Source organism: Oncorhynchus masou, chromosome 14, assembly GCF_036934945.1.
Source record: "Oncorhynchus masou masou isolate Uvic2021 chromosome 14, UVic_Omas_1.1, whole genome shotgun sequence".
NCBI classification, from domain to species: domain Eukaryota; kingdom Metazoa; phylum Chordata; class Actinopteri; order Salmoniformes; family Salmonidae; genus Oncorhynchus; species Oncorhynchus masou.
In genome coordinates, this window is record NC_088225.1 from 12,156,656 (window position 1) to 12,170,678 (window position 14,023).

General features: G+C 44.7%; 2 protein-coding genes across 2 annotated transcripts; one reads left to right on the forward strand and one right to left on the reverse strand.

Annotated features, from left to right (window-relative positions):
- Positions 1–1,164: 1,164 nt before the first annotated feature.
- On the forward strand, positions 1,165–4,179 carry LOC135554876 (germ cell-specific gene 1-like protein). The gene is made up of 5 exons (XM_064987308.1): positions 1,165–1,462; positions 2,636–2,683; positions 2,776–2,937; positions 3,340–3,451; positions 3,675–4,179. Exons 1-5 carry the CDS (start codon positions 1,165–1,167, stop codon positions 4,177–4,179), a joined length of 1,125 nt encoding a protein of 374 aa, XP_064843380.1.
- A 283-nt stretch (positions 4,180–4,462) lies between these two features.
- Positions 4,463–10,827, reverse strand: LOC135554247 (epithelial membrane protein 2-like). Its single transcript, XM_064986414.1, has 5 exons — positions 10,717–10,827; positions 8,197–8,279; positions 7,570–7,672; positions 6,618–6,758; positions 4,463–6,525 (listed from the first exon to the last, which is right to left on the reverse strand). The coding sequence occupies exons 2-5, from the start codon at positions 8,272–8,274 to the stop codon at positions 6,362–6,364; spliced, it is 486 nt and encodes a 161-aa protein (XP_064842486.1). The 5' UTR covers positions 8,275–8,279; positions 10,717–10,827; the 3' UTR covers positions 4,463–6,361.
- Positions 10,828–14,023: the final 3,196 nt, after the last annotated feature.

Genomic DNA, 14,023 nt, shown 5'->3' on the forward strand with positions numbered 1-14,023 from the left:
AAATAAAGGTGAAATAGATTTATTCATTTTTTATTTTAAAAAAATTGGGTTTTTTGTCCAGCAACCTTTCGGTGACTGGCCCAACGCTCTAGCCACTAGGCTACCTGCTCTAACCACTAGGCTACCTGCTCTAACCACTAGGCTACCCACTAGGCTACCTGCTCTAACCACTAGGCTACCTGCTCTAACCACTAGGCTACCTGCTCTAACCACTAGGCTACCTGCTCTAACCACTTGGCTACCTGCTCTAACCACTAGGCTACCTGCTCTAACCACTAGGCTACCTGCTCTAACCACTAGGCTACCCACTAGGCTACCTGCTCTAACCACGAGGCTACCTGCTCTAACCACTAGGCTACCTGCTCTAACCACGAGGCTACCTGCTCTAACCACGAGGCTACCTGCTCTAACCACGAGGCTACCTGCTCTAACCACGAGGCTACCCGCATTTTAGAATAAGGCTGTAATGTAACAAAATGTGGGAAAAGTCAAGGTGTCTGAATAGTTTCCGGATGCACTGTAAACAGAGTTTATATTGTATTTGGTATTAAACTTACTGGAGTCTCTCACAGGCTTTGAAAAAGCACCTACGAATAAGCTACCAGTACGGAAAGTGCCCCTGGCTGCTGGTAAGCTTTCTTAACTTAGACATAAGTGTTTCCCAACACATGTCTAACTTTTGTTTAACCAGCTAAACAGCTGCTCTTATTGAAAATGTGTTTGGAGTTACCTTTGTAGCTAATAGGCTATGTTAGAGTTTACACTTCCTCTTCCGATTATGTGTGGAGGGCAAAATAAAGTGGGGTGAGGGGTGTCCAAGCAAGGAAAGACTTTGGGGGATTAGATTGTTTTCTTTCAGTTGGGTTGGCAATTCCTCTGAATACTTTCTTTTCCTTTTCCATATGCTCTCTCTCAACTATCTTAATACTGTTTAAAACTGAGCTGGAGTCGAGCCTCACAGTGCAGCCTTTGTCAACGTCCATATCTGATTCCTGTCATGTTGAGTGCTCTGACAGAGTCTGTGTCTGAAGTGGGCCCGTCTACCTTTGTCATTATATAGTATAGACTGAGGGAGTGTTTGACCAGCTGTTAAAATACAACTTCTCTCTTCTCCCCCTCTCCAACACCTCCTCCCACCCCAGGTTCCCTCTCGCTCCCTTCATCATGTCGTTTCTGTCCTGGGTACGGTCCCCCAAGCTCACCTTCTTCCAGACGCTAGTGTCTCTGGTCCTGGGGGCCATGGCCCTCTTGTCGTCCTACTGGTGTGAGGGCAGTCAGAAGGTCCCCAAGCCCCTCTGCTCGGCCAACAAACTGACCAAATGCATACCTGTGCCCGGGGTCTCGCATAACTCCACCTCCATCCAGTTCTCCTGGGAGACGGGGGACGACCGCTTCGTCTTCCCTGCCTTCCATGCAGGCATGTGGATGAGCTGTGAGGAGAACATCTACACTGACGCCTGGGGTGAGACTTTGGGGGGGGTGAAAATGGTTGGAACTTTAATACCTCTAGGATTGTGCCCAAGAGTTGAATATAGTGGGTTCAAAGTGGGGGAGTTGCAGTCACACAGTAATGTAACAATGGGAAGCGAGGATCAAAATGAATATCGCTGGTGAGATTAAACGCAATGAGAGAGAGAGTGTGTGTGTGTGTGTGTGTGTGTGTGTGTGTGTGTGTGTGTGTGTGTGTGTGTGTGTGTGTGTGTGTGTGTGTGTGTGTGTGTGTGTGTGTGTGTGTGTGTGTGTGTGTGTGTGTGTGTGTGTGAGAGCTCTTGCACTCTATAAAGAGGATTATTATCGGTGCTCTGTTCAGGGGGATTTAGATTCTAACAGCATGACTTAATTATGGATTATGACCAGGTAGAGAGAAAGGTTTATATTATTCAACTCCCCGCCTTGACTGAACTCAACACCCTAAAGCTGGGGCTGGACAAGACTTGATAGAGCTAATTTGTCTCCAAATTAATCATTTAAATGTTGGATTCAAATCTCCATCTAAACCAAAGATCTAAATAAAGAATAGGACTAAATCTAATTCAATCAAACTTTAAATGCACTTATTTAAGTCCTGTTCTTTAACTTAGATGTTTGGTTTAGACGGAGATGTGAATCCAACATGTTAATGATTAACTTGAAGATTACATTTCAAATCAACCAAAGCTTGAAACCCTAAGCCTCTACTGTATGTATTGTCTATATTTTGGTTGAATTGCAGATGCTATACAGGCCTAAATAGTATTAGTGATGATACATGACTTTTAAAGTATGGTTACATTTCATTTTCTCTGTTAAACCTACCTTTTTAATGTTATTTAACTGCAATCCAGGTCATTTGCTTCTGCTGTTAGATGAAACACAGTGATAACACAAACTGTAGTACAAATGAACCAAAGATCGGACATTTGGTTGTGCTGTTAGATGGTTGAAAGCACAGTGATAACACATTGGAACAACTGTCTAAACCAAATATTACCCAATTATTCAAGTTGAAATTATGTGTGCCCATTGGGTAGAAAGGTTTTCTCAAGGACCACTATTCCTGATACTATGTATGTAATCTGTCGCACACATAAATGTACCTTGTCTGATAGATGATCATGATTTTATTCATGAAATAATAATGTATTTTCTTTTTTAGAGGAAAAGTGTCGCAGTTTTCTTTCTTTAACTCCAGGGGGTGAAAAAGGTAAATGATTCTGCAGTGTCAAGATTGTATGTTGGTACACATTGCACAGTCATGACACAGTTGTACTGTAATCGTCCTCTCTCTCCCTGCAGGAATGTTGTGGTTGTCGGTGTCAATGGAGCTCATGTATGTTGGGCTGCTGTGTATCAGCTGTGTGCTGCTGTCTCTTCAGTTGTGTATGGATGCCTTTTGGCCCTCACAGATCTGGGGACAGCTCCTCAATGCCTACTCTGCAGTCTTCACTATATTAGGAGGTACACATTTGAATTTCTTTTTTTTATCAATTAGCATTGGGTTTCCCAAACTCGGTTCTGAGTCGTCGTCCATAAAGCTGATTCAAGTAACCAACTAGTCATCAAGCTTTAATGATTTGAGTCATCAGTGTAGTGCTAGGGCATAAACCAAAATGTGCACCCGGGGGCGGGGCCCCCAGAACCGAGTTTGGGAAAACCTGTTATAGCAGAAGCTCTTATGCAGAGCAACTTACAACCAGTGCGTCCCAACTAAGGTAGGTAAGACAACCACACATCACAGTCATTACAAGTAAAACTATCTTTAATAAAGCTATTAGTGAAATCAGTGCTTGTATGATAAATAAAAATGTCCCTCTGATGGAATCCATATAAAAGCTTTAAATGTCTGTTTAATTCTCTTAGGGTTACTGGGAATGGTGGCTCACATGATGTTCATGCAGGTGTTTCAGACTACTGCCTCTATGGGTCCAGAGGACTTCAAACCACACAGCTATGGCTACTCCTGGGGCTTTTAGTGAGTCTGCACACACACACTGTTTACTACTGTACCACTACTTATTCTCTGATCTTCAGTGTGCTCTCCTGATTCTTTGGTCTCAATATCGCATATGCCTTGTAGCAATTGTGTTTTAGTAAGATAAGGGTATGAAATATGTTTGTAGGCTTCCACACATGGGTTCAGAATAACACGATCCTCCTTGCTGCTCCTGTCTCTCTACTCTATGTTTCTGTCTTAGTGTGGCATGGCTGGCCTTTACCTGCTGCATGTTGTCAGGAGTCTCCACCCTCAACAACTACACCAAGAAGACTGTAATGGAGCGTAGGCGCAAAGCCCGCCTGTACCCCCCTCGATTCCCTGACATAGAGCCCCTGCTAGCCCCGGCCCCCTACTACTGCCCTCCGCCCCCTCATCCCTGTATGTCCTCACCATCCCCAGAACTCTCACCCCTGTCACCCTACTATGACTCCCCTTCGCCACCCCCAACCTCATCACCCCGCCCACTCACCCACTCCCTCTCCCTCCCCCACTGCTACACACTCCCCCACCCTGAATACTTCCCACCTCCCCCGTCCCACCCTGCTCCCCTGTCCCCCTATCACCGCCACTCCCTCCCCTCTCCCTCCATCACTCTACCCCTGTCCGTCCACAGTTACACACCCCAGTACTACTCAGAGGACAGGGGCAGAGAGATGGAGGAAGAGGGGAGGGAGTACTCAGATGAGGAGTACAGCCCACTTTGACTGTATGTGTGTGATACTTACCTATGAGCCAACATGCATTTGGATTTTGACAGAGCAAATCAGTGTGAAGTAGTCTGAAGCTCTCTGTCCAAACTTGTATGCATGCTGTCAATAAAACTTTATGAAAATGTGCAAAATGATTTCATTCACAGACTAGTATGCCTTCTGTCAGTTTGACTGTGGTGCCCCTCTACCAGTGACTAGGTATCATTCATCTTCCTGCAATCTGTCCTCCTTCACCAATTCTGATTAATATTGAATTGTTTAGAATTGACAGGAGAAATTAGATTTCAATCAGGTTTTAATACAAATTATTATCATACTGATAATAGTAACAAAAATAAAATTGCATTAGACATACAAAGCACAATGTGGAACCAAACATGTTCATATTTACACATATATCTCAATGTGCAGCGAGCAAATATGCTCTGTCAGATTTCAAGGCACTCAAGATCTATCCGTCTGTCTGTCAGTCCATGGGTGTGTCTGGGGGATAGGTTGATTCAGACAAACGGAAGTTAACCTACACAATAAGACTAATGGTACAAAGCATAAAATAATTGGCAACAATAATTACATAACTAAAAAGAGGAGTGGTCCATTTAGCAGTGAGGTTAGTACTAATGTTCCATTCAATGTATGGACATTGGCGAATACATCATATTTTTGTCTTATTCAGCACACTACAGTAGGGCTGTAAGTCAAACGGGGTAATGATCGTTGACAGTTTCTCAAATTGGATTCTGTTTGTGGCACTAGTCAATTCATTCTTCTGGTTTTGAGAGTTTTGGCCTTGTTTTATTATGAGCCTAATTGAGAAATAAATCAAACGTAAGCAAGAATAGTTCAGGACTATGATTCTGAAATAATGAGATACTGTCGGTCAAAACTCTGACTGCCCTGTACCTTCTCCAACGAATATATGAGTAGGGTTATTACTATGTGGGCAGGACAGGTAGGTTATTACCATGTGGGCAGGACAGGTAGGTTATTACCATGTGGGCAGGACAGGTAGGTTATTACTATGTGGGCAGGACAGGTAGGTTATTACTATGTGGGCAGGACAGGTAGGTTATTACCATGTGGGCAGGACAGGTAGGTTATTACTATGTGGGCAGGACAGGTAGGTTATTACCATGTGGGCAGGACAGGTAGGTTATTACCATGTGGGCAGGACAGGTAGGTTATTACCATGTGGGCAGGACAGGTAGGTTATTACTATGTGGGCAGGACAGGTAGGTTATTACCATGTGGGCAGGACAGGTAGGTTATTACCATGTGGGCAGGACAGGTAGGTTATTACCATGTGGGCAGGACAGGTAGGTTATTACTATGTGGGCAGGACAGGTAGGTTATTACCATGTGGGCAGGACAGGTAGGTTATTACCATGTGGGCAGGACAGGTAGGTTATTACTATGTGGGCAGGACAGGTAGGTTATTACCATGTGGGCAGGACAGGTAGGTTATTACCATGTGGGCAGGACAGGTAGGTTATTACTATGTGGGCAGGACAGGTAGGTTATTACCATGTGGGCAGGACAGGTAGGTTATTACCATGTGGGCAGGACAGGTAGGTTATTACTATGTGGGCAGGACAGGTAGGTTATTACCATGTGGGCAGGACAGGTAGGTTATTACCATGTGGGCAGGACAGGTAGGTTATTACTATGTGGGCAGGACAGGTAGGTTATTACCATGTGGGCAGGACAGGTAGGTTATTACCATGTGGGCAGGACAGGTAGGTTATTACTATGTGGGCAGGACAGGTAGGTTATTACTATGTGGGCAGGATGGGTAGGTTATTACTATGTGGGCAGGATGGGTAGGTTATAGCTATGTGGGCAGGACAGGTAAGTTATAGCTATGTGGGCAGGACAGGTAAGTTATAACTGTGGGCAGGACCGGTAAGTTATAGCTATGTGGGCAGGACAGGTAAGTTATAACTGTGGGCAGGACCGGTAAGTTATAGCTATGTGGGCAGGACAGGTAAGTTATAACAATATGTTTAGACACACTTCAGGGAACCAAAAGAGATCCATTAATCAAAATTCAAGCCAGAAAATCTGTGGATAACTCCCCTTTTGTATCCCACACTCATATCCATACCTAATTGTACAAAAAACAATCAGATCGTAAGATATTGAGCCTGTCCCTTGGGTTTGGGCTTGTCTTCTGCTTCTAGTTTGCGGTCTTCTTTCGCAGGACAAAGTAGATTATACTGGAGATGAAGGTGAACGCAAAGGAGATCCAGGCCAGAATGAAGGAGTGGCCATACCAACCATCCGATTCATTCTTGTGAAAGATGTCTGTGTAGATGGAGGCAGCGATCATGATGCACAGGCCTGGAGGGAGGGAGGGAGGGACAAACATCAAGCAAAGACAGAACTAGTTGTTTAAGAGGTTGAAGATTGAAAGTGTTTAGGGCAATACGTACAGGCTAGGAGCTGGAAGATGCCAGAGAAGGTGAATCTCTGTCCCTTTGACAGAGTGAAGAGCTGTCCCACAAACACAAACAGGCCAAGGGAAGAGAATATGCAGGCCAGGATGGAGCTAGCCTGCACTGCCTGGAGGTATTCTGTAGAGGGAGACAGAGACAGACACTGAGTAAGGACTATTTACAGAACAGACACACCCAGAAATCAACACCATATTAACGAAACAGTGTTGTGTCACGCTCTGGAATGCAGAGGTGAAAGGGGCAGTTCTGTTTTTTAGAGACACAATGAAAGTATGTTAATCTGGAAAATTGTGTGCTAAGGAATATTTATGAGAGGATTTAAGATGAGTTCATTTCATAGGTTGTTAAAGGGTTTCTCAGCAATCAAATAAAACACTTTATGAGAGTTACAACATTGCTACATATATACTTTTGACCACACATTCACTAAAGGTCTACACACAGACTCAATGTATTTGTAATGCACTTTCAGTGTATGTACTCAAGCAAATCTGAACCTCCCCACCAGCCCCAACCATGTCTCTGATCCTGCCACACCCTGTTCAGTTTCCTCTATGAGAAAATGCCATTGTTCTCCCTCATTGGGCAATAGAGTGCTTTACTGATCAATCATGCCTCACACTGACAGACACATAGAAACAGGTTAGAGATGGCAGTTGTTATGGAGCTCTACCCTGAATTCAACCAAACCTCCAGCGCAGTAAACCCACATCCTGGAGAAACTACACTGTTCCTGTTTCTGTGCTGCAAAAATGTATATCTTGGGGTGAATTGAGACATAAAGAAAACATTTAATTCACATGTAGGATGATATTTACATATACTGTATATCCAGGAGCAATGCTAATTTCCTGCAGTGCTGTTTTCTTTTTCACAGAGAATGTTTCCTTGCATTTTAGCCCAGCGGTTCAGTATGGCCCAGGCTTACCTTGAGGGTACTGGCCGGGGAGATCATTGGAGCTCCAGGTTCCATTGGTCAGTATCCACCTGGCCCACACATCAGTGGACACGATTTTTGTCATCCACCAGGCCTGGACAGGACAGAGAGGAGAGATAGTCAATGGACATCCACAGGTTCATGTGTTGTGTCGTCACAAGCATTTGGAAGTCCGGGAACAGGGATAACAGTCAATGGGTTGAAGGTACATCGGTAGAACATAGCAGTATACCACAGCAGCCAGGTATGTGCCTCTCACTATAACAGGCCTTTAACACTCTCTGGAATCCCACACAGGAGAAAGAGCATGGTTATGCAGCCTCAATGTTGACGATAACGCACAGCTACACACACACACTCAGAGTGATGAAACACTGGCCAACCTATTTGTCACCCAACTTCTTTCAGGGGTGAGAGTATGTAGTCCAGAATACCAAAGTGGAACACTGACAGAACAGCACCAAAGGCCTGAGCCGATGAGGGCTAACATAGCATGCTTTCATCTTTTGATCCAACACTCCACAGACATAGTGAAAGAGACGTGCTCTCATGTGTAGCTCCACAGGGCTATGTCAACATGAAGAGAACTAAGTGGAGGAGCAGTGGGGGATTACTTACATTGTCTATAGTTGCCACTAGGAGGAGGATGATGCTGGTGAGGTGAAGGAGGAAGATTCCGGCTAGAAGAACCAACATGATGACTGAGAGAAAGACAGAACAAGGGAGAGGGAGAAAATATATATATATTTGGTTAAAAGTTGGTCAAACACTTCCCTGTTCTATACCATATCAAATAAAGGGAGACTGAGGGACACAGACACTGTCACAGGGCTTAACATGAGTGACAGGAATGAGATACTCTATTGTTTTGTACTCATGCTGTACAGTGTCCTTTGGTTTCTTGAAAGTTGCTTTAAATCTCATGAATTTTTATCATTAAATACTATTAGATATGGATGTTGACAAAGGCTGCACTGTGAGGCTTGGCTTCAGCACTTTGAACCAGGCAGTCATTAATGATGGAAGGTCTGAGTCTGCACCCCCCCCCCCCAGGGTGCGGCCTCATAACTCTTGATGGGTTAGAGCCACACTAACAGAAATGGAGGGAGGCGTGATAAAAAAATGAATCAAAAGGATTCAGAGGAAGAGATTTGAGATCGGACATAGTGATTGGTCAAGTGAGGTAGTGATAGGCCTGGGGAACAGAGAGCGAGAAAATCAGAGGGATAAAGGGGAAATGTCGGCAGGAGACGAGTTGTAACTTGTTTGTAGCTTGCAACAAACTGCCACTCCTTAAAATAACTGCACAAAATACCTACTCCCCTGCCTGCCCCACCTCCCCCAAATAAACACACACCTTAACCCAGGGGTTCTCAAACTTTATGGGCTCCGGGGACCCCTTTTGTGATAGTAAATTCATCATGTAACCCCCCCCTCATAATCAGAACACAACTCAAGTTAGATAATAATAGCATACAAGGAGTATTGCCATGACTACGGCAGTGTGTGGCCCTTTCTAGGGCCCAAACCAAGTTTTGGGCCCTAGGAAGGAACATTTTAAAGGCTCGTCTCTTGCCATCGGAGATAAAATGTTGCCGTTTCCAAGCTAATTTCCTGCAATTCTACAGATTTTGTCATGTGGCAGAGAGAGAACTTTGCAGTTTTAAAGATTAAATTACACTGCATTTATGTAAAACTATTGTGGATACCAATATCCCTGTGAGCTTCCCAGGCCCATGTCGCCCGGAGTTAAGAACATATTGTAGATTAATAATATTGCATTGTGTTGTATTACAACCCCTAAACTTACTCCACAGATCCCTTGGACATTGTTTTATTTTTTACATCTGTTGTTGTTAGTAATATTCATATCATACAATTTATGTTTTAAATATATATATTTTGAGATGTGGTTGCGAACCCACTGCAATCCATTGCTAGTGGGTTTGAATGACCCCACTTTGAGAACGCCTGCCTTAACCAGTTCAGATTAGCTAGGCAGCTCAACTCAAAATATTGATAAACAATCTCAATTCACCAATTACAATGGCCATTATTTGATTTATTCATTCAGAAAAGACTATAAACAATAAAAAAAAATAAGCTGAATGACTGTTTGAATGGCCATTCTCAGTAGAGAGGAGGCGAGATTGCTTGATGCTTGTTTTTCCTAAATACAATCATATTGTGAGAACTCACGGATACACTTTAGAGTTCCTTCCCACCCCTACTACTGGCAATAGAGTGGCTTGGGATCTGGTGGGTGCGGACAGAGTGAGGCGAGAGCCCATCTGGAATGCAGGGAACCTCTCTGGGATAAAGGGCTGGTCTGGGTTGGGTCCAGACATGTGATCTACATCCACACTAACCCACCCCAAGTTGTTTCCCGCCCACGTACACATCAAAATTACTGTAATTGGGAACAAGTACTTCTTAGTTAGTTCAACTGTGTGTAAATATTTGAGAACACAAACGATGGTCTGTGTAATTTCTCATATGAGAGCTTCTCATCTAAGTGCTGAAGGGACAAATGAAGAGGGAACTCGAGCTAGTCTTAGACAATTAAACCTCTGACTGTCTGAGCTGACAGCTGCTGTTCTGTTATGTGAAGGAAATACAAAGTACACCCTATCCAACCTCAGCAGTTTGCCAGAGTCACAGAGAGTAAACACTGAATTCATGACAAACTCCCTGCCTTCTAGGATGGAGCATAGTTCCATCATGCACTCAGCTACCTACCAGAAATTACAGGATAGGTTTCATGGGCTAAAGCGTGTGCATTAGGAACTTTAATTAAATCTATACTTAAAGTTTCAGAATTGCAGTGCATTTGAATTTCCACCTTGTAATGTTTGTTTCAGAACCAACTACCTGATCAATTACCTGAACACGCCCACACTGAACTTACCTGGCAAAGGAATAAACTACCAGTATCACTTGCATTACAAAAGACGTGCTAGCTACAATTCTAATTCATTCACTCCTCTACTGACTGTGTGCAATTGTATTAGTCTTGAGAGTAATAAAATAGAAGGCAGGCATATAAGCTATTATGTAGGCTATTATCATTTAAAAAACACATGAAGAGAATGTCAAAGAGTTGAGAGTTCTGAAGGAGAACACAAATGTTCAACTTACTTTTTGATGGTAGCCTTTCTGTTGAAGCCCAATTCCTTCTGCTCTCTACGTTCCAAATGTCAGACTCAGCCCTCGCCGCCAAGGAACGCACAAACACTCACAACCACACCTCCACCCACTTCCCTCCCTCTTTTCCTCGAGTCCACACCCCACCCAAATCTGTCACTCCTTTTTTCTCCCTCTCTCTCTGTCTCTCTCTCTCCCCTCTCTCTCTCTGTCTGTCTCTCTCCCCTCTCTCTCTCTCTGTCTGTCTCTCTCTCCCCTCTCTCTCTCTCCCCTCTCTCTCTCTGTCTGTCTGTCTCCCCCTCTCTGTCTCTCTCTCCCCTCTCTCTCTCTCTCCTCTCTCTCTCTCTCTCTCTCCCCTCTCTCTCTGTCTGTCTCTCTCTCCCCTCTCTCCTCTCTCTCTCCCCTCTCTCTCCTCTCTCTGTCTCTCTGTCTCTCTCCCCCTCTCTCTCCCCTCTCTCTGTCTCTCTCTCCCCTCTCTCTCTCTCTCTCTCTCTGTCTGTCTCTCCCCTCTCTGTCTGTCTCCCCTCTCTCTCTCTGTCTGTCTCCCCCCCCCCTCTCTGTCTCACATGCATGCAATTACCCAAAAGCCACTATTTCAACAACTTTGTGGTGGAGTATTTGTTTTTCATGTTCTAGCTATGTCTTTGTCACTCTGTCTATTTAGGCCATTCTATCCATGAGTACTCAGAGGAAGCTCACTGACTCACCCACTGATGTTTGGGGAACTCCCAAAATATTGTCATGAATTCAAATCCCTGCTGCCATGGAGACTCAGTAGTAGCCAGAGCGACCACATTGTTGCTGTTGTATCTCCACACACTGACGTGGTGGGTGTAGTGTTTCTGCCTGATCCCCACCCCCTCTCTCCATTCCCCCTCCAAAGCTCTCTCTCCGGGAGGATAGTCAGGATGAAGGAATGTAGTTGGTTGGAAGGGAGGGAGGGAGAGGAGGAGGTAACAAGTGCAAGTCATAGCCTGAGAGAGAGAAAGAGAGAGATTGTGTGTTTGCATGAGAACGAGTGAGAGAAACCGGTTTCCCACCAGTACAACTCATATTCACACTTGATTGATAGATATAGTGCACTATCTAGGACAATAGTCTGACAATATACGTAGGGTGAAAGAAACCTACCTCTGATGACCTCTGCTGAGGTAATGTGCTACATACAGAGTGCTTCAGCAGCCTCAGGTGATGTCAAAGGGTAATGATGGGGTTTCAGACATGTTTGGCCAAGTGACTCTCAGACCTCAAAGTATTATCCAATGGGCACGTCACATACTGGGTTATTGGTGGATACGGTTCCACAAACACGATTCTTCACTTGGGTCAAAGTCAAGGAATGCGGAGTAACCTCTAAAGATGTACTGGGGACTCCCCACACCCAACACTAAGGCTGTGACTGTCACAAATCCAATAGGATACACCCTGGCCCCTAGGGGGACAGGCAACTCAAATACTGGGCCTCAAATATAGAAAAAAGCAGAGAGGGAATTTAGAAATGTTGTCTAGCCTGCCTCTTCCCAGGGTGTATCGGCCCCACCTACCTGACAGGTGAGGTAAGCTAGCTTGGGTACAGTGTGGCCTACTATATATCTCTGCTGCCTCTGCCTGCCTATGGAAGCTGGTCCCGAGCTGGGCGGGGTCCCAGTGAAATGAACAACTAACATGCCTGTGTAGCTTTTGAGAGGACCAATGGGATCGTTTCATCAACAAATCAGCCCTTCCTTTCCCTTCCTTAATCAAAACTGGAAAAACCAGAGCCCTTAAAGCAGGGGTGTCAAACTCATTCCATGGAGGGCTGAGTGTCTACCGATTTGTTTTTATCTTTTCAATTAAGACCTAGACAACCAGGTGAGGGGAGTTCCTTACTAATCAGTGACCTTAATTACTCAATCAAGTACAAGGGTGGAGTGAAAACCTGCAGCCACTCGGCCCTCTGTGGAATCAGTTTGACACGTGCCCTAAAGGCAGACGGGAACAGTTGTGATGTTGTTTGAACTGAAGTGTTGTATGTACAGTATTAATAACGTGTTCGTTCCTTCATATCCAACGCAGATCCAAGGTGGGTCTACAACTTGGCCGTGGCTCGCCTTGTGTGGGATGAGAAGTTAGAATGCGTGGGTTACTTCTGTGAGCGTTGAGAAAGACCACGCCGCTTGTGACTCAACGCTGAGGAGCTCCCAGGGCCGCTCACTGACAGAGTATTTCCACACGGCCGTGTGAAACAGTTCCAGTGTCCACATGCCAAAGGGAGTAAGCGTGACCATAAGCACGTCACTTTACAATAGTCAAATGATCTGCTGTGGTTAACTGTGTCATTCTCCCCGGTCTCTGCCTGTCTGAGTCTGTCTACAGCAACATGACTGTCCTGGAGGTCTGATTGCTAGGTTTACATTTAGAAAGACAGCTAGGCTATGTAGGCGATTTGCTGGGTAATTTTTAAAGAAAACTGTTTAATGAGTCAGAACAGATAATAGCCTGTATCAAAAACAGTGTGTTGAAACTCTCTCCCTGTCCAGTGTTGACTATTTGGGATGAGGCTAGTGGGATCTCACTCATCCCTTCACTCCCACTTGTCGCTTGACTGGTTTCCTATACAGGTAAGGTACACACTGATGTCATGGCGCCGTTGTAACACACACACACGATCACACCCTTCTGGCCCTCAGATTAATGCCACACACACACACAGTGGAAGGTGAAAGGAGCTCCCTATCCTACAGGGAATAGCACCTGAATCAAAGGAGCAAATGGACCGTCTAATTCTATGCCTGCCAGTCAATGTTCCCTCTCGTGTTTTTTCATCACTGAGCAAATTTCAAGTCTGTTGAACGCAAACTTGAAATTTGTGAAAATTCTGTGCAACTTCCGGAATGCGTTTACTGTGAACACCAAAGATGTACCCGCTTTAAGTTAGAACTAACAGTGGTCAAGTAGGCTACTGTGCCTACCTTATCATAATGTAGGCCTACCAGAGTAGCCTACCATCAAAAACAATGGAGAAAAGGCATCACATAACATTTTAACATGGTAATAGGTGTTCTGTCGTTCAGCCTACAGTAGCAGCTAATGTATAGTGTTATAGTGTTAACTAAGGGGGGAAACTCTGGAAAGTTGAGGGAAGTTTAATCTCGTGCTTCTCTGCACGCTGATATTTCTTCTGCATGGCAGTCCCGGGGAGCTGCACGCCCGCACACGCGCTCACAGCTTAGAGGGAACATTGCTGCCAGTTGAAGGATACTACTCCCATGATCTCCATGTTGTGGCATGCTCCTTCCACATACATTATTCTCTGTAATGC